The sequence below is a fragment of the Rutidosis leptorrhynchoides genome, chromosome 2, assembly GCF_046630445.1.
Source record: "Rutidosis leptorrhynchoides isolate AG116_Rl617_1_P2 chromosome 2, CSIRO_AGI_Rlap_v1, whole genome shotgun sequence".
NCBI classification, from domain to species: Eukaryota; Viridiplantae; Streptophyta; class Magnoliopsida; order Asterales; family Asteraceae; genus Rutidosis; species Rutidosis leptorrhynchoides.
Genome location: NC_092334.1, coordinates 457,010,369 through 457,029,178, shown reverse-complemented (window position 1 = coordinate 457,029,178; position 18,810 = coordinate 457,010,369). Strand labels below are relative to the sequence as shown.

The window sequence follows — 18,810 nt, the reverse complement described above, 5'->3', positions numbered from 1 at the left end:
TGATGGTTCCCACATGTGTTAGGTGACTCACATGGGCTGCTAAGAGCTGATCATTGGAGTGTATATACCAATAGTACATACATCTAAAAGCTGTGTATTGTACGAGTACGAATACGGGTGCATACGAGTAGAATTGTTGATGAAACTGAACGAGGATGTAATTGTAAGCATTTTTGTTAAGTAGAAGTATTTTGATAAGTGTATTGAAGTCTTTCAAAAGTGTATAAATACATATTAAAACACTACATGTATATACATTTTAACTGAGTCGTTAAGTCATCGTTAGTCGTTACATGTAAGTGTTGTTTTGAAACCTTTAGGTTAACGATCTTGTTAAATGTTGTTAACCCAATGTTTATAATATCAAATGAGATTTTAAATTATTATATTATCATGATATTATCATGTATGAATATCTCTTAATATGATATATATACATTAAATGTCTTTACAACGATAATCGTTACATATATGTCTCGTTCAAAAATCATTAAGTTAGTAGTCTTGTTTTTACATATGTAGTTCATTGTTAATATACTTTATGATATGTTTTCTTATCATAGTATCATGTTAACTATATATATATATCCATATATATGTCATCATATAGTTTTTACAAGTTTTAACGTTCGTGAATCACCGATCAACTTGGGTGGTCAATTGTCTATATGAAACATATTTCAATTAATCAAGTCTTAACAAGTTTGATTGCTTAACATGTTGGAAACATTTAATCATGTAAATATCAATCTCAATTAATATATATAAACATGGAAAAGTTCGGGTCACTACAATAGGCGTGTTGGTTTCTTTATATGAATGTTAGTAATGTGTTAACTTCTTTTATATTGCTGTGTTGCAGGTAATAAAGGACTCAGAAGACCCAATGGGAAAGTGAGCATGTAATTTTATGTAGACATTATTTGTTTTGTTTTAACTACCCGCTACCCGCTACCAGTTTAAACTTTGACAATGTAGTACTCGCATTGAATGTGTAATGTCCTAGAATGCATCGTAAAAGAACACCGATGTCCACCGTGGCATCTCGCGGTTGACCTCAACCTTTTTACCATCAATTTGAAAGATATGTATTGTTTTTTTATATGCTTTATTAAATGTGTGGGCAGTTTGGTAAGTTTACATTATGACTCAAACTAATTGGAAAGAATAAGGTTATAAACTGATATTGCTGACTAAAATTCTAGAATGGGGTAAAGTAAGTTAAGGGGTGTTTGGATGCCTGTTTTAAGTCATTAATCAACAAATTGCGTAACACTAATAAGTAAAATAACCGGGCATGATTATATGATTACTTTCGATCAATTACTTTATTGAATAATCTTTTCTATATCATCAGCAGCAAAGTTCATCACAATAATGTTTTCTAAGTATTCTATGACAAACTTTGTGAGTGAGTTTAGTCAAAACTACAAAAACCTAGGCACCTAATAATATATAGGATAATAATAATATTAATGTTGTTATGTGTCTTGTGTTTTGCTATTGTCGGATTTAGTAGCCTTAATCTATAAATTTTGTGTAAAACAAAACTTATAAGACAGTTCACCAACAACAATACTTGCAATACTATCTTTATCATATCGTTAATTGATATAACATTTTACGATTATGTTGTGTAATCAATATATGTATGAACAAAATTTATCAAAATATTATTGATGTGTGTTGTGTACAAAAACATATTTTACTAATTCAACCACAACAATACTTTGACACTTTTCGTATAATATCGTTATTTCATATATAAGTTTAAAAACTAATAATTTTTGCGGATGAGTCCCCGTGCAACGCACGGCTCATAAATCTAGTATTATCCTATAGGTTAATTCATCTAGACGATCAGGAAAAGAAGAAAACACCAACAGTTTTTTAGGCGACTTTTTTTTTTTTTTTTTTTTTTTTTGGTAGTAACAAGAAAAATCCTCGCCCATAAAAAATGTGATCAGATACAACAGTGCATTTACAAGATCAAAGTATGTAAATGTGTAATCTAATAACAAAATAATTTATACACTTAATGATACAACATACTTGAAACTACTATCTTCCTCCCGTAACATTTCAATTATGGAATCACCTATTTCATAATTACTTCCCAAATCCATCGTTTCAATATCAATCTGACCTGCTCCATGTTCAAACGGTGCAGATTGAGCCGGGTCAGGTCGGGTCACTTTCTTAACCATCCAAAAGACCAAATCAACGATCATCTTGTTCCAACTGAATTAGAACCACCACGAGCTCCTGACCATTTCTTCTTGTTTTTCCAAAACTCATCTTTTTTCGCTTTCTTCTTAATCTTAACCCAACCTAACTTACTACTAATTATCCCCATAATTGCACTCTTATCCTTCTTGTTCTTCGTTGCAGCTTTCACATCCAAAATCGACCTCAACTTATGATACGACTTTGCATCAGGCACTTGCCCACTTTTTACCATCTGTTTATGATAATAAAACGCCCTCTTAAAATCGCGAACACGTACATACGCATAGATCATTGTTGAATAAGTTATCGAGTCGGGTTTCAGTTTTAAAACCGCCATCTCCTTCAATAATTGTGGTAATTTACCTTCCTGCCCTCCACGAGCATACGCATTTATCAACATATTGTAAGTCATAACGGTCGGCTGAAAACCAATCTTACCGAATTCACAAACCACGTCTCGTGCTTCACTATATTTACCTTGTTTAGCGAACCCGTCAACAAGTATGTTAAACGTCACGCGGGTCCCTTCAACTTTATCGCTAATCATCATTTTCCATATTCTCATTAACGATTCGGAGTCACCCACTCGTCGAAATGCATCAAGTAAGGCTGTATATGTTTCAATCGACGGTTTTATCCCTTCCCGTAACATGTTTTGAAACGCCATGTCAGCTTTTTCGTGCCACCCGCTAATTGAATACGCGTGTATAAGAGCTGTATAAGAATGAGAAGTTGGTTTTATGCCACATTTTTTCATCTTTAAAAACGCGTCAGCAGCCATATCACTCATTTTCTTTTGTCGGGCATACGCACTAATCAAACAAGTGAAAGATTTAACATCCGGTTTTAATCCGATTTCTTCCATTTCCACCATAAGTTTTTCGATTACTTCTGGTTGCATTCTTCGACTATATGCATCCATTAAAATGTTGTAGGATGCGGCTGTGGGTTTGATTCCTTTCGATTTCATTTCCGCAAAGAGACCTTCAGCTTCTTCGATTTGATTTGATTTGCTATACGCGTTTATAATCGTATTGTAGATAATCGCATTAGAAGCAATACCATTTTTCTCCATTTCTAATTGGACAATAAGAGCTTCTTTTTTCAGACCCTCGTCGCAAAAGGATTTAATAAGAGCTCCCATTACTTCTAAACCCCACTTGACTCCTCTCATGTTCAACATTTCAAAAAACTCCCATGCATCTTTCGCACTATTACCTTTCTTTCTCATAATTGTGATCATTATCGAGCAAGTTACGTGATCAGGTTCCACATTGTGTGTCTCCATCATCTCAAACAATCTCCAAGCATCATCATACCTAATACGAATTATGAAAATCCCAGCATATAAGAGACAATCTTAGATTAAATATTGTTTAAGCATATGAACATCAACCGTCAAAATCAGCTGCAACTGAATGTGATTTAGGGCCTGTTTACTTTTATTTCCATCAAGTCCTGAATGGATATAGATGGCAAAATAGATAATGAAGAGCTATATGCAGAACAAAATTTGTTGTTTACTTTTTATACTTAACAAGTGACTGAGTGATAGTAATTGACTATTTTAACCTTAGAAATATATCACCTTTGTTTTTACATATCTGTAACGGGGTGTTTTAAAACAAATCAAGAAACAAATATGGTGGATCATGAACAAAAATGAGAGATACACAACCATATAATACATACATAATACATAATTTATATAATACATGCATATCTACAATTCAAAACTAACTTAATCTTAAATCAAAGAATACACAATCTATAACAACCGATATGATGATATTTGGCCATAATTAAACCCTACCTCGAAGAACTAACATCAAAGCCCCAAATCTTCTGTCCACTACCACCGTCAAAAGAAAACATGAACTCCCACTCTTCCCATCAATAAATCGATTACCACCGTCAAAAGCTCTATTAATCTCATTCTTACATTTAATATAAGTATCAAGTGAACATGAAAATCAAATGTCGGTGAATATCAAATGCCATGGGAGACCTTACATCTATGGCTTTGAATCTGGATTTATTTAAAGCAGAATCAAGTGAAGAAGTAGGGGAGAATTGATCATCGATTTACTTGTTGCAACTTTAATTTCTGGTGTAGTTGAAGAAAGAGAGGGCAACAGTGGAAATAAATGGCCATATGGGGACAACACCCATTTCTTACATTACCGAATAATCCTTGTAGAGAGTTCAGCTAAAAAATTAAGCACTAAGTAAACAGCTATGAGTGCTTACCGAATAATCCTTGTAGAGAGTTCAGCTAAAAAATTAAGCACTAAGTAAACAGCTATGAGTGCCCTATTAACGCCTAAGTAAACAGGCCCTTAGTCTTATGAACAGATCACTCAAATCATGTTTTTAGTTACACTTTGTTCGTCATGAATCATATGAAGCATAACCTAAGTAATTAATTACGTCCATTCCGTAATTCTAACTCATATGATGCAATGCAATGAAAAGAACTTGACTACTGCTATTTTAAATCATCATTTACATCAGCAAATATCATATCCTAAAACAAGTAATGAATGTTATGAAACAATGCTGACAACAAGAAGGTTATAAAAGAAATTACCTCCCACAATCCGAAAGAGCCGAAATAGCAGAATTATACACATGAACTTGCCTAAACTCCACAGAATTAGGCAAATTATCAAACAAAATCAACAACTTATCACCCATTTTAGCTCTTCCCAATACAGGAAACAAAGCAGAATAAGCCCATGGTGTAACCAATGAAGGCTCTTGTAAACTCATCCACTCAAAAAAATACAAACAGCACATTATCAATCCCTCTTCTTGACCCATCAATCCTAAAACTTCAACACATTCTCTTTCACTTAACTTGCCTTCATAACCCTCTAAAACCTCACCCAACGTCACATTTTTAGGTAAATTTCTAGCAATTTTAAGAACTCCATTGACATTAAAGCCATCACTTTCTTCAAATTCCCGTCTGGGTTCGGTCTCGAGTGAGGTTTTGACAACTGGGTCGGGTTCGGATTCGATTCCGGGTTCGGGTCCGGTGGTGGGTGAAAGGTGCCACGAAGAACGGCGGTTTTTTTGGAGGGTGAATTTACCTTCCTTGGGAGGGTCTGGGTGTTGAGAAGAAGTTTGAAATTTAAAAAATTTATGAATTGGGTCAGTGATTAATTCATCTTCTTGTGGTTCAATTTGTTGGGTTTGTGGATTTGAATTGTTTTCTTGTTCTTGTTCTTGAAGGAAAGGAAGGAAAATTGAGGGGGGAGGGTTTTGATTTGCGGGTGAAGTAGCAGAGCAGATATGAGTGGGCTTTTTAACTTTTGATAGATGGGTGTTGTGGTGGCGAAGATGACGACGGAATAGGGCGGTGGATGATGATGGGTGGTTGAAGAATGCAGACGGTAAGGGGTTGTGGTTGAGACCGACGGTGACGGCCATTGTTTTATTCCGGCTTCAAGCTCCACTGATTTTTTATGATATACGGATTACAAACGGGAGGTGATCCTCACCACTTTTTACATGGTAGTAGACCCTGTATTGAGTCGCTCAAGTTGTTTCTTGTTAGGTAGTCGATTAGGGATGAGCGTGCTACCATATCACTACCGAACTGAACCGAATTGGTTGGTACCGCTTCATTTTTTTGCACTTTAAGTGAGTACCGAATACCGATATTATCGATTCGGAAATGGTACGGTACTGGTACCAATACGGTAAAAAGAGGTACTATACCGTTTGGTACCGAACTAAATAAGAAATACGATAATAAATTAATATTTTGTGCAAAAATAAAAATAATTACTTGTTACTTCAGTCTCAAGTTTTCGTGATAAGCTAGCCCTTAGTCATTGCTACTGTTTTCCCTATTTCTACAATCTTGTTAAATCATTCAGTGTAATAATTATAACATATAATATATGGTGTGCCGGCTCTAGTTATTGAGTCGACAGCAAGCGTCGATTTATTGGCGACTTGACTGACTCTTAGAGCCTAAATTAAATTTCAGGCAGGATTAAAACCCATGGAAATTTGATGTTACCATTTTCATGGCGCCTCAATTTTATTTTTAATTTTATCTTATTTAAAAAAAAATAAAAAATTCTACTTATTGGTCGGAGGTCCACTCGGAAGCAATCTCTCTATCCGTCGAATATAGAGAGGGATGACTTTCTCTACTTTTGAGAGTGTTTTTCACTCTGGGTGGAGAAATGACTTGTCTCTATTCTCCTATCACATCTCACCTCCCCATACACCACTTATGTGGTATTGAGTTTTGTTGTTGTTTGTTAATATATGGTGTGCAACTGTGCATATACAAAGTAAATATGCAGACCACACATGTACGCACCACGACGATACTTTTAGTTGACTCCTAATAATCAAACACCAATTATAAATACCGAGTACTTGTTTCTAGCCTTTGGTAATATGGAGATTTAGTTTTTTATTCATTCAACTGTGCGGGTCCATTGTAACTTTGTAACTAGATTTAATCTATGGCCTAAACTTATACTATGTAATTTAATTTCCTAAAACATATATGATAGAAGATAAAATCCAAACTTACAGTAGCCATTATATGTATGAATAATATATATGGACAATCTGAATACGTTTGTAATGCGGTACCGGTACTAAACGGGAAAATACCGGTACCGTAACGAAAGTACCGCATTTAAAATTTTTGGATATATAAGTACCGAATACCGTACCGATTGTAGCGGTACGGTACCGGTTCGGTACGCTACCGATACGGTACAAATACGGTACCGGGAATTCGGGTACCAATGCTTATCCCTATAGTCGATCATGAAAAAATGAGAGGTAGTCGACCGGAAACTCATTGAAGCTTGGTCGACCACCTTGAAAAATGAGGTGGTCGACCAAGGTATATGGTGGTCGACCAATATTTTGGTTTACCCAATGGTGTATATTGGTAAATTTTTTTAAAAAAGTTTATTTTCTTTGAAAGTTTTTAAAAAAAAGTGTATTTTGGCCAATTTTCTATTCGGAACTTATCTCAAGTAACTTTTGTACAGGGTATGAGGGTTATGAATTCATATTTGGGTCCCAACCCAAGGAACCTTTATTGCGTTCAGTTTGATCTTTATATCATGTCTATTCTATAAAAACGTGAGTATCAATCGTTTATTGTATATTGGTGTTTTTTAGCTTGTTTATAAGCTAATATATATGTACAAAAGAAAATCATCACTCATGTACAAATTGGTTGAAAAGTAGGTTGTCGGTTTATTATTATACGGAGTACTAAAAAAGATACTTGCAACTTTTATTACATCACTTTCTTCGAATCAAGTCTGATTACATTCTTCGTGTCGGAAAGTATTCTGTACTTCCAGGGCATATTGCTAAAACAAAATTGTAATGCAGACTCATAGAATTAACATCAGTATAATACATGTGTTTACCATCAAATTTTGTACAGATAATCATGAAGTTTATTTATTTCATCTACATCTTAAATACTACTCTCTACATTCCATTCTAAATGTACACATTACTATTACTATATCGAATAATTGCAAACTAAGCGTTCGTATTCATAATTTAACCAATTAAAAAAGGTTTGTAAGAAGTAAAGATAATTTGTTGGATAACAGAATAATAATTACACTCCAAAGTTGCCTACATTTTCTAGATGAACACCTAAAATGAAATGGATGGAGTATATGAGGTACTAGTACTAATCTTTTAGATCTACTCCATGAAGAAAAAGAAGAAAAGAAAAGAAACACATAATCATGGTTTGATTTATGTTTCTTGCAAAGGAGGTGATCCGTACACCACTTTATTTTTGTCATACACCACCAAAACAATTATTTGGACATTTTTACCTTTCCTTTTATTCACCACCAACTCCCCTTAACTTCTCAAAGGAAGGGTAGAAATGTTCAAATAATTATTTTGGTGGTGTATGGCAAAAACAAGGTGGTGTACGGATCAACTCCCTTCTTGCAATCCATGCTCATATTTATTATCATTAAAATAATAAATTATATTCAACCATTTACTTACCTTAAATGCCCACATAAATTCCGCCAAAGTGTACGCATTCCCGCTCTCTAATTGGCTTTCCCGAACTACAAACACATCACTAACCGCTTCGTAAGTTGGATCCCAAATACGAGACCCTCATGGGTACTCATTAACACGCGCAAAATCTTCGACTAACCATAAAAATTTCTTATTCACCACATGTATCACCTGTTTAACCATAAAACCTCTCTCTACAATCAAGATAATTGCTAGTCGCACCACATCTGTAGTGACCCGAACTTTTTCATGTTTATATATATTAAATGATTTGGTTATTTACATGATTATGTGTTTTCAACATGTTAAGCAATCAAACTTGTTAAGACTTGATTAATTGAAATAGGTTTCATATAGTCAATTGACCACCTAAGTTGACCGGTGATTCACGAACGTTAAAACTTGTAAAAACTATATGATGACATATATATGAATATATATATATATATATATATATATATATATATATATATATATATATATATATATATATATATATATATATATATATATATATATATATATATATATATATATATATAGTTAACATGATATTATGATAAGTAAGTATCTCATTAGGTATTTTAACAATGAGTTATATACATAAAAATGAGACTATTGAATCAAGAAACTTGAAAACGATATATATAACGATTATCGTTATAACAATGTTTTACTAATTACATATGAATCATTTTAAGATATTGTTACACTATATATAAACATGATAATGATAAGTAAACATATCATTAAGTATATTAACAATGAACTACATATGTAAAAACAAGACTACTAACTTAATGATTTCGAAACGAGACATATATGTAACGATTATCGTTGTAATGACATTTAAATGTATATATATCATATTAAGATATATTAATATATCATAATATCATGATAATATAATAATTTAACATCTCATTAGATATAATAAACATTGGGTTAACAACATTTAACAAGATCGTTAACCTAAAGGTTTCAAATCAACATTTACATGTAACGACTAACGATGACTTAACGACTCAGTTAAAATGTATATACATGTAGTGTTTTAATATGTATTCATACACTTTTGAAAGACTTCAAGACACTTATCAAAATACTTCTACTTAACAAAAATGCTTACAATTACATCCTCGTTCAGTTTCATCAACAATTCTACTCGTATGCACCCGTATTCATACTCGTACAATACACAGCTTTTAGATGTATGTACTATTGGTACATACACTCCAATGATCAGCTCTTAGTAGCCCATGTGAGTCACCTAACACATGTGGGAACCATCATTTGGCAACTAGCATGAAATATCTCATAAAATTATAAAAATATTAGTAATCATTCATGACTTATTTACATGTAAACAAAATTACACATCCTTTATATCTAATCCATATACCAACGACCAAAAACACCTACAAACACTTTCATTCTTCAATTTTATTCATCTAATTGATCTCTCTCAAGTTCTATCTTCAAGTTCTAAGTGTTCTTCATAAATTCTATAAGTTCTAGTTTCATAAAATCAAGAATACTTCCAAGTTTGCTAGCTTACTTCCAATCTTGTAAAGTGATCATCCAACCTCAAGAAATCTTTGTTATTTAGAGTAGGTTATCTTTCTAATTCAAGGTAATACTCATATTCAAACTTTGGTTCAATTTCTATAACTATAATAATCTTATTTCGAGTGATGATCTTACTTGAACTTGTTTTCGTGTCATGATTCTGCTTCAAGAACTTTCAAGCCATCCAAGGATCCTTTGAAGCTAGATCCATTTGTCTCTTTTCCAGTAGGTTTATCCACAAAACTTGAGGTAGTAATGATGTTCATAACATCATTCGATTCATACATATAAATCTATCTTATTCGAAGGTTTAAACTTGAAATCACTAGAACATAGTTTAGTTAATTCTAAACTTGTTCGCAAACAAAATTTAATCCTTCTAACTTGACTTTTAAAATCAACTAAACACATGTCCTATATCTATATGATATGCTAACTTAATGATTTAAAACCTGGAAACACGAAAAACACCGTAAAACCGGACATACGCCGTCATAGTAACACCGCGGGCTGTTTTGGGTTTGATAATTAAAAACTATGATAAACTTTGATTTAAAAGTTGTTCTTCTGGAAAAATGTTTTTTCTTATGAACATGAAACTATATCCAAAAATCATGGTTAAACTCAAAGTGAAAGTATGTTTTTCAAAATGGTCATTAAGACGTCGTTCTTTCGACTGAAATGACTACCTCTTACAAAAATGACTTGTAACTTATATTTCTGACTATAAACCTATACTTTTTCTGTTTAGATTCATAAAATAGAGTTCAATATGAAACCATAGCAATTTGATTCACTCAAAACGGATTTAAAACGAAGAAGTTATGGGTAAAACAAGATTGAATTTTTTTTTATTGTTGTAGCTACGGGAATATTGTAACAATTCTATACAAATCATATCCTAGCTAACTTATATTATATTATACATGTATTCTAATATATTATATAATCTTGGGATACCGTAGACACGTATGCAAATGTTTTGACATATCATATCGACCCATGTATATATATTATTTGCAACAACCATAGACACTCTATATGCAGTAATGTTGGAGTTAGCTATACAGGGTTGAGGTTGATTCCAAAAATATATATACTTTGAGTTGTGATCTAGCCTGAGACGTGTATACACTGGGTCGTGGATTGATTCAAGATAATATATATCGATTTATTTCTGTACATCTAATTGTGGACAACTAGTTGTAGGTTACTAACGAGGACAGCTGACTTAATAAACTTAAAACATTAAAACGTATTAAAAATGTTGTAAATATATTTTGAACATACTTTGATATATATGTACATATTTGTTATAGGTTCGTGAATCGACCAGTGGCCAAGTCTTACTTCCCGACGAAGTAAAATTCTGTGAAAGTGAGTTATAGTCCCACTTTTAAAAACTAATATTTTGGGATGAGAATACATGTAGTTCTATAAATATTTTACAAAATAGACACAAGTAAATGAAACTACATTATATGGGTGAATGATCGAAGCCGAATATGCCCTTTTTGCTTGGTAACCTAAGAATTAGTAAACCGATCTACTAATTGACGCGAATCCTAAAGATAGATCTATTGGGCCTAACGAACCCCATCCAAAGTACCGGATGCTTTAGTACTTCGATGTTGTTTTTATCATGTCCGAAGGATTTTCCGGAATGATAGGGGATATTCTTATATGCATCTTGTTAATGTCGGTTACCAGGTGTTCACCATATGAATGATTTTTATCTCTATGTATGGGATGTATATTGAAATATGAAATCTTGTGGTCAATTATTATGATTTGATAATATATAGGTTAAACCTATAACTCACCAACATTTTTGTTGACGTTTTAAGCATGTTTATTCTCAGGTGATTATTAACAGCTTTCGCCGTTGCATACTAAAATAAGAACAAGATTTGGAGTTCATGCTTGTATGATATTATGTAAAAACTGCATTCAAGAAACTTATTTTTGATGTAATATATTCTTATTGTAAACCATTATGTAATGGTCGTGTGTAAACGGTATATTTTAGATTATCATTATTTGATAATCTACGTAATGCTTTTAAACCTTTATATATGGTTGTTTTAAAAATGAATGCAGTCTTTGAAAAACGTCTCATATAGAGGTCAAAACCTCGCGACGAAATCAATTAATATGGAACGTTTATAATCAATATGAACGGGACATTTCAGTTGGTATCCAAGCGTTGGTCTTAGAGAACCAGAAAATTGCATTAGTGTGTCTTACCGAGTTTGTTAGGATGCATTAGTGAGTCTGGACTTCGACCGTGTTTTTCTTCAAAAATGATTGTTTAATTTTTTTTTTGTTGGAAACTATATATTATTAACATGTAAATATTATGTGATATATTAATCTCTTAACGTGTTTGATATTGTGTGATAGATGTCTACCTCTAGTACAAATCTCATTGATTCACCTAATAATAATGAAGAGTCGAATATATTTTGGGAAGATTCACAAATTCTCGAAGAGGAACCAGAAGAGGAGGAACCGGAAGAGGAGGAACCGGAAGAAGAGGAACCAGGAGAGGAGGAATCGGAAGAGGAGGAACTAGAAGAAGAGGTTCCGGAGGAAAAAATATTGATACCTATAGTAAATCAATCAAATAAAAGAAAATCCTTAACCAACGGACCAAAGTTAATAATGGTCAATGGTGTTTCCGCCGAAGAAGCAAAATATTGGGAAGATTACCAATTTTCTGATGAATCGGATCCTGATGAGGATTCCGATGATGTTATAGAAATTACCTCGATCCAATTTAATAAAGCGAAAGAAAATAATAAGGGAAAAGGTATAAAAATAGAAAAACCCGATTCCAACCCCGATGAACTTTATATGTATCGACAACATCCGTATTTCTTAAAATGTAACAATGACCCGGGAACCTCTAAACCATCAGGTTTCTCTAAACCATTGTGGAAAACGATGGCTCGTATTAGAGGAACACCATATATTCCTATAAAATTAGGAAAACGAACCAAGTCCGAAGAAGAAGAAACCAGTGATTCAGATTAGAGGGTTGTAATCATGTTGTATATTATATGTATTGTAGTGTGCTTGTACTTTTATGTTCTATGAAAAAAAAATTGCTTGTATTATTTGTTAATTATCTTTTACGAATCTAATCCTTGTCTATTTTACAGTATAAAAACAAAATGGACGTTAAGGGTAGACAACCGAATATTTTAAAAGACCTACCAGAGGATATGATTGAGGAAATCTTGTCTAGAGTCGGTCAGAATTCATCAACACATTTAGTTATGGCGAAATTAACTTGTCAAACATTTGAAAGACTTTCCAGAAATGTCATACCCCGTCCAAAATCTTCCGAACGAATACAATAACATATGGTACCATCGCGATGAACGGACCTCTATATGCCTTGAACGACTCCATGTAATGTCTCTAAAATGAATAAATGCACAGCGGAAGATTTCTTTCGTACCTGAGAATAAACATGCTTTCAAGTGTCAACCAAAAGGTTGGCGAGTTCATAAGTTTATCATAAAACAATAAAAATTCTGTAATTTTGATAGACCACAAGATTTAAATGCTGCATGGTACAAATGGGCCCGAATCCTATACCCACCTGTAATGTACATGCGATATCTTTTAAATACAGTATACCTTTCTCGTGTACGAAATCATCTTTCATAAATCATAGTAACCGTACACATATCTTGTGCACAAAAATAACATGCACATAACCTGTGTATAAAATCATTCTCTCGATATATAACATTCATATCAACTGGTGGCAATTATCATGTCCACATAATTCAATGGTGGCAATTATCATGTCCACATAATTCAATGGTGGCAATTATCATGTCCACATAATTCAATGGTGGCAATTATCATGTCCACATAATTCAACAATAATCCGCAGAACTTCTGTCTGCATAATAATTCATTCGAGGAATGTTTTGCTTGTGTCTATCTCGTCAAACATTTATAAAAGCGTTTCATGTATTCGCAGTTCAAAATATATTTTCAAAAGCATTTAATAAAGCAGTTGTAAAAATAGCGCATGTATTCTCAGTCCCAAAAATATAAAGAGTAAAAGGGAGCAAATGAAACTCACAATACTATATTTTGTAGTAAAAATACATATAACGGCACTGAACAAGTGCAGGGTTGGCCTCGGATTCACGAACCTATATCAATTGTATATCTATTAAAACATATAATCGTAATCGAACAAGTTTAGTTATTATTATTAATTGTTATTTCAGTAACTTGTATGTTTCATTAATAACTATAGTAACTATATTTATTTTATATACTTTAGATAAATAATTAGTATTTATGATGAAAATATTATATCACTAATAATACATATCAATTTGTATCTTTTTATGATAATACTGATAATACAAAAAAATAAGTAGTTTTAGTAATGATACTCATATTAATAGTTTTGATAATAATACTAATAGTAAAAAATATAATATTAGTAATAATAATCTTAATGATAATACTAATGATAATACTATTGATAATAATAATACTTACATTAATAATCATAATGATAATAATACTACTTGTTAATAATAATAATGATAATAATAATTATAATCTTAGTATTAGTGTTAGTTTAATAATAATAATAATAATAATAATAATAATAATAATAATAATAATAATAATAATAATAATAATAATAATAATAATAATAATAATAATAATAATAATAATAATCTATTTATCAATAATGATAACAACAATAATATCAATAATGTTAATAATAATAATAATTGTAATAATAATAATAATAATAATAATAATAATAATAATAATAATAATAATAATAATAATAATAATAATAATAATGATAATAGTGCTACCTTTAGAAAACAAGCTTCCTAAAACAAATGCCAGAGCCCAAGCTCGAACCCGTGACCTCTGGTTACACACAAACACCCAAGATCACTCTACCAATTCAGTTTTTCAGAATTTAAGCGAACCCAATAATTCATACGATTTCACGGCCCAAATACTAAATCGAATTCACAGCCCATGTTTGTGTTTAGAATCCAAAACAGAAAAGAGAAGTCCAAACTAAATATCTTGTGTTTTATTTGATTTAAACCCGAACTAGGAATAGATGACCCAACAAGTATCATCATCCATCCATTTAATTATTAAACTCGGATGAAAAATCCTTTTTATATAACAAATGAATTAAGATTTGTCACTACAAACAACCAAACGATTCTTGTAGTGGGTTTGTTTTAAAGAAGTCGGTTCAAAAGAAAAAAAAATAGTATTATATATAATAATTAAAGAAAAGCCACTTGAGTATTAAAAACGAACAAGGGTTTCTCATCTTTTGGTTTTGGGGTGTTCGTTCGAGAAAGAAAACAAGCAGCAGGAGAATAAGATGTTCGATGGTTGTAGTTTTCATGGTGGTGGTTTATGTAGTTGTCGATCCCAAAAAAAAAAAAAAAGAAACATAAGTATGCACCATTTCATCATCATCCTAGTTGTGTATCAATATTGTCATATCGTCATTATCACTAACGTATATCATCATCTTATATCAGCTATCATCATCGTGAATTATCATCATAATGCTTTACGTCCCTCATCATTATTTATTAACATAATCATTCCCATGATCCTTATTAATTCTTTACATTAAACCGAATCAAGTTTGGCTTGTTGGGGTTGCTTTTGAGATGGCTGGCTACCCAATCAATTATTGGTCGAATATCAATATCACTTTAGTTCTAGTGGTGATATTTTATTAATACACTAGCACAATTTGGGTCCCGGTTGATATGGGTGAAATTTGGCATCGATAGCAAAAGTAATATTTAACAATTGGTAGGGTCTTGATTAGTAATTTGTTTCCCAAAAGATCATAAATAATTAGCTAATAAAGGTTAGAAATTGAATGAAAGGTGAATAAGTGGACTCGGGTTCTGTATTGGTTCGAATGATAGATTAGTTAATGGCATAATAGTAATATTCTAACGGTAGGGTTGTTATTAATAGTTTTCGAGTTGCACAAAAATAATAGTTGTTTGAAGCAGCAGTATGTACGAAGAAATATAGAATAGCATGGTGGTTATTTCATGGTTCTTGGTTACAAGTTTTAGGGGAGAGAGATGACAATATATGGTGAAAGGTGGCAATGATGGTGGTTCTCGGACAAAAATGATAGCGTGGCAGTGGTAGTGTAGGTTAGATACTGGTTTTTCAATAGTTGTTATGGTGGTGATTTATGGCAGCCGAGAGTGATGGTGGCGGTTGTGTAGCGTGAGGGTGGTGGTGTGACTTACTCGATAGATAATAGGAAAATACAATAGCAATAAAAATTTCTAAGTGTAACATATTTATTTTTATGTTTGAGAATTCGAGTGCCAGAAACAAAACAACTTACTATGATGTTTATTATGATGAGCAGGGGTGTTGATTGTATCGGAAATGTATGTTGTAATTATGATTATAGTTTGATGGTGACGTTGGTTTGTTGAGTCTACTTCTTTGCTATTCGTACGGCTCCTATACACATAGGTTTGCTTATAAAGATCAAGAGAGGTTTTGGGTAATCAAGAAGTGAAATGGGTTGATCATGGGTGGTCCGGAGGTGGTGGTACCGGTGGATGGTGGAGATGGTGATTGTAGTGGTGTATTACGGTGATGGGTTTTAAGGTGTCGTGGTTAATGGAGATTAAACATAAAAACCTAAGCATAAGATGTTCACATAGTAGAAAAGAAAGAGAAGGGTGAGAGTGGTCGTTGGATTCAGTGTGTATGCTATATGCATATGTAATTAAAAGTAAAATAGTAATAATAATATACAATACTAATTCTAAACAAATCATGTGAAGTGTGGGGTATTAATCAATGAGGAAATCGTCCCATTTGAAAAGTAGTTTGGTGATATGTGGCGTGTTAGCTGTAGTATAAATCTTACATAATGCAAACAATCAGATTTGTTGTTTGCTTTTGATCAACTACCTATAAATAAATGAATATATCAATATGTATACTATGTGATGGGTGGATAGTCAACTTGATTAGCAAAAAGTAAATGAAGTGGTGGACATGAATCAAATTTAAAAAAAAAATAATCACAGAAGAAGTAATGGAGGAACTGACAAACAAGTGAGGTGATTCACGGATAAAGATAAGCAAATTAAAAACAGATATTTAATAATAATAATAATAATAATGATATAATAATTATAATATAGTATAAAATTAAAACGTGTGATTAAGTTAGCCGTCGTCTACTATTTCACTCACGGACTGAAATTCATGCTCCGTTGATAATGGATAAAAGTACACAGAAAAATCCCAAATTTTTATATTAAACATCGTTATTTATTCAAATCATTATTTTATAAAATTCGATCATTAATTTATTAAATAAAAATTACATCAACTGTCCCTCTCGATTTTGGGTAAAATATAAAAAGTTTTAAAATTTAACGAGTAGCTCCTAAATACATAATTAATAAGCCTAAAAATTATATAACTCCTTTTCAGACCACCATTTATTTTAAAATCACATAAGTTCGAATTAAACTTCTCTAAATAATAATCAAAATGTCCAACGAGTATTACAATCATTTAATATTTATTTTTAATATACTTTTATGTATATATAGATATGTTTTAAATAGTAATTATTATAAAATTATATTTCATAACAACAACGTTCAATATTTCAAATTTTACTTCCAATTATTATTTATATACATACACATATATCTATTTACAAATAGTTGTTCATGAATCGTCGAAGATAGTCGAATGTCAAATGAATATATGAAACAGTTCAAAATTTTTGAGACTCAACATTACAGACTTTGCTTATCATGTCGGAAACATGTAAAGATTAAAGTTTAAATTTGGTTGGAAATTTCCGGGTCATCACAGTACTTACCCGTTAAAGAAATTTCGTCCCGAAATTTGAGTGAGGTGGTCATGGCTAACAATAATAAAAGTTTTCATGACACATATGAGCTGATTAATAGAGTTTTATCATCAGTGGTTAATATGGATAAAACAATTTGATACTCGAAGAGTACGAGTGAAGCTACCACTAAATAGTGAAATGAGAAAGACATGTTTCATCATAACTTTTGACTAGTCATGGTTGAATTCCGGATTTCAAGGGATTAAAGAAAATCTTCGAAATCTATAAGATTTGATTCTTCGGTGAGTAAGGAAATTAAGATCTCTATAATTAAATACGGTGATCTGCCTCGATTACTTTGTCTGATATTTCCATTATAAATTAAACTCTTCCGTTTCATTATTCTCACCATTTCATTACTTTCTTCCTTAGTTCATACTTCCAAAAGATTTTGAAAATGCTTAATCCAGTTCTAATCCTTGATATTTTTCCTAATTATTATTTCTGTCATCCTTCTTTTCAATCTTTCACCAGAAAAATCTGTTTACTTCTACCATTACCTTGGGGTGATACTATTCTTAATTATACCGTGTCTTTATATTGCTATTCATATTAATATCCACGGTTTGTAATTTCGGCGTTGTTGCTGAGTTTTATATTTTCCTTTATATTTCGAAGTCCCTGCTTCTGTCTCCTATAATCATTGTCATCCACAGTCAATGCTCCCTCCTATTTGCTGCAATTTATACCCCCTTTCTATTTCGAATCTTCATGCTTTCGTTTTCTTTTCTATCCATTAAGCACATTAAGTAATGGTCCAGAATTCGTGGGTATGGAGTTTCGAATGATTATAATGTTCTAAGCAGGAAGGAACATGATAGCACAATTTGATTTTCAAATTTATCAACATCACGGAAGATAGAACCATCAAGAATACATTTTCTTGATATGTTCAGAAGTTAAGTAAAATGAAAGAGTTATGTAACATGACACATGATGATGATATGATCTACTGTGAACCATCATCACGTTTCATAAAAAAAACTCAGCATGACTTACTGTAATATAAT

At 32.0% G+C, this 18,810-nt stretch overlaps 1 protein-coding gene across 1 annotated transcript; it reads right to left on the bottom strand.

The window, feature by feature from the left end:
- Positions 1 to 1,930: 1,930 nt before the first annotated feature.
- LOC139892516 (pentatricopeptide repeat-containing protein At5g50280, chloroplastic) lies at positions 1,931 to 5,739 on the bottom strand. Its single transcript, XM_071875622.1, has 2 exons — positions 4,820 to 5,739; positions 1,931 to 3,548 (listed from the first exon to the last, which is right to left on the bottom strand). The coding sequence occupies exons 1-2, from the start codon at positions 5,662 to 5,664 to the stop codon at positions 2,228 to 2,230; spliced, it is 2,166 nt and encodes a 721-aa protein (XP_071731723.1). The 5' UTR covers positions 5,665 to 5,739; the 3' UTR covers positions 1,931 to 2,227.
- Positions 5,740 to 18,810: the final 13,071 nt, after the last annotated feature.

What these genes read in the sequence shown, in the direction of transcription:
- LOC139892516 (XM_071875622.1), bottom strand. Translation starts at nt 5,664, where the DNA reads ATGGCCGTCACCGTCGGTCTCAACCACAACCCCTTACCGTCTGCATTC. An exon ending in GCTCTTTCGGATTGTGGGAG is followed by an intron (nt 3,549 to 4,819) that starts GTAATTTCTTTT and finishes AATTCGTATTAG; the next exon opens with GTATGATGATGCTTGGAGAT.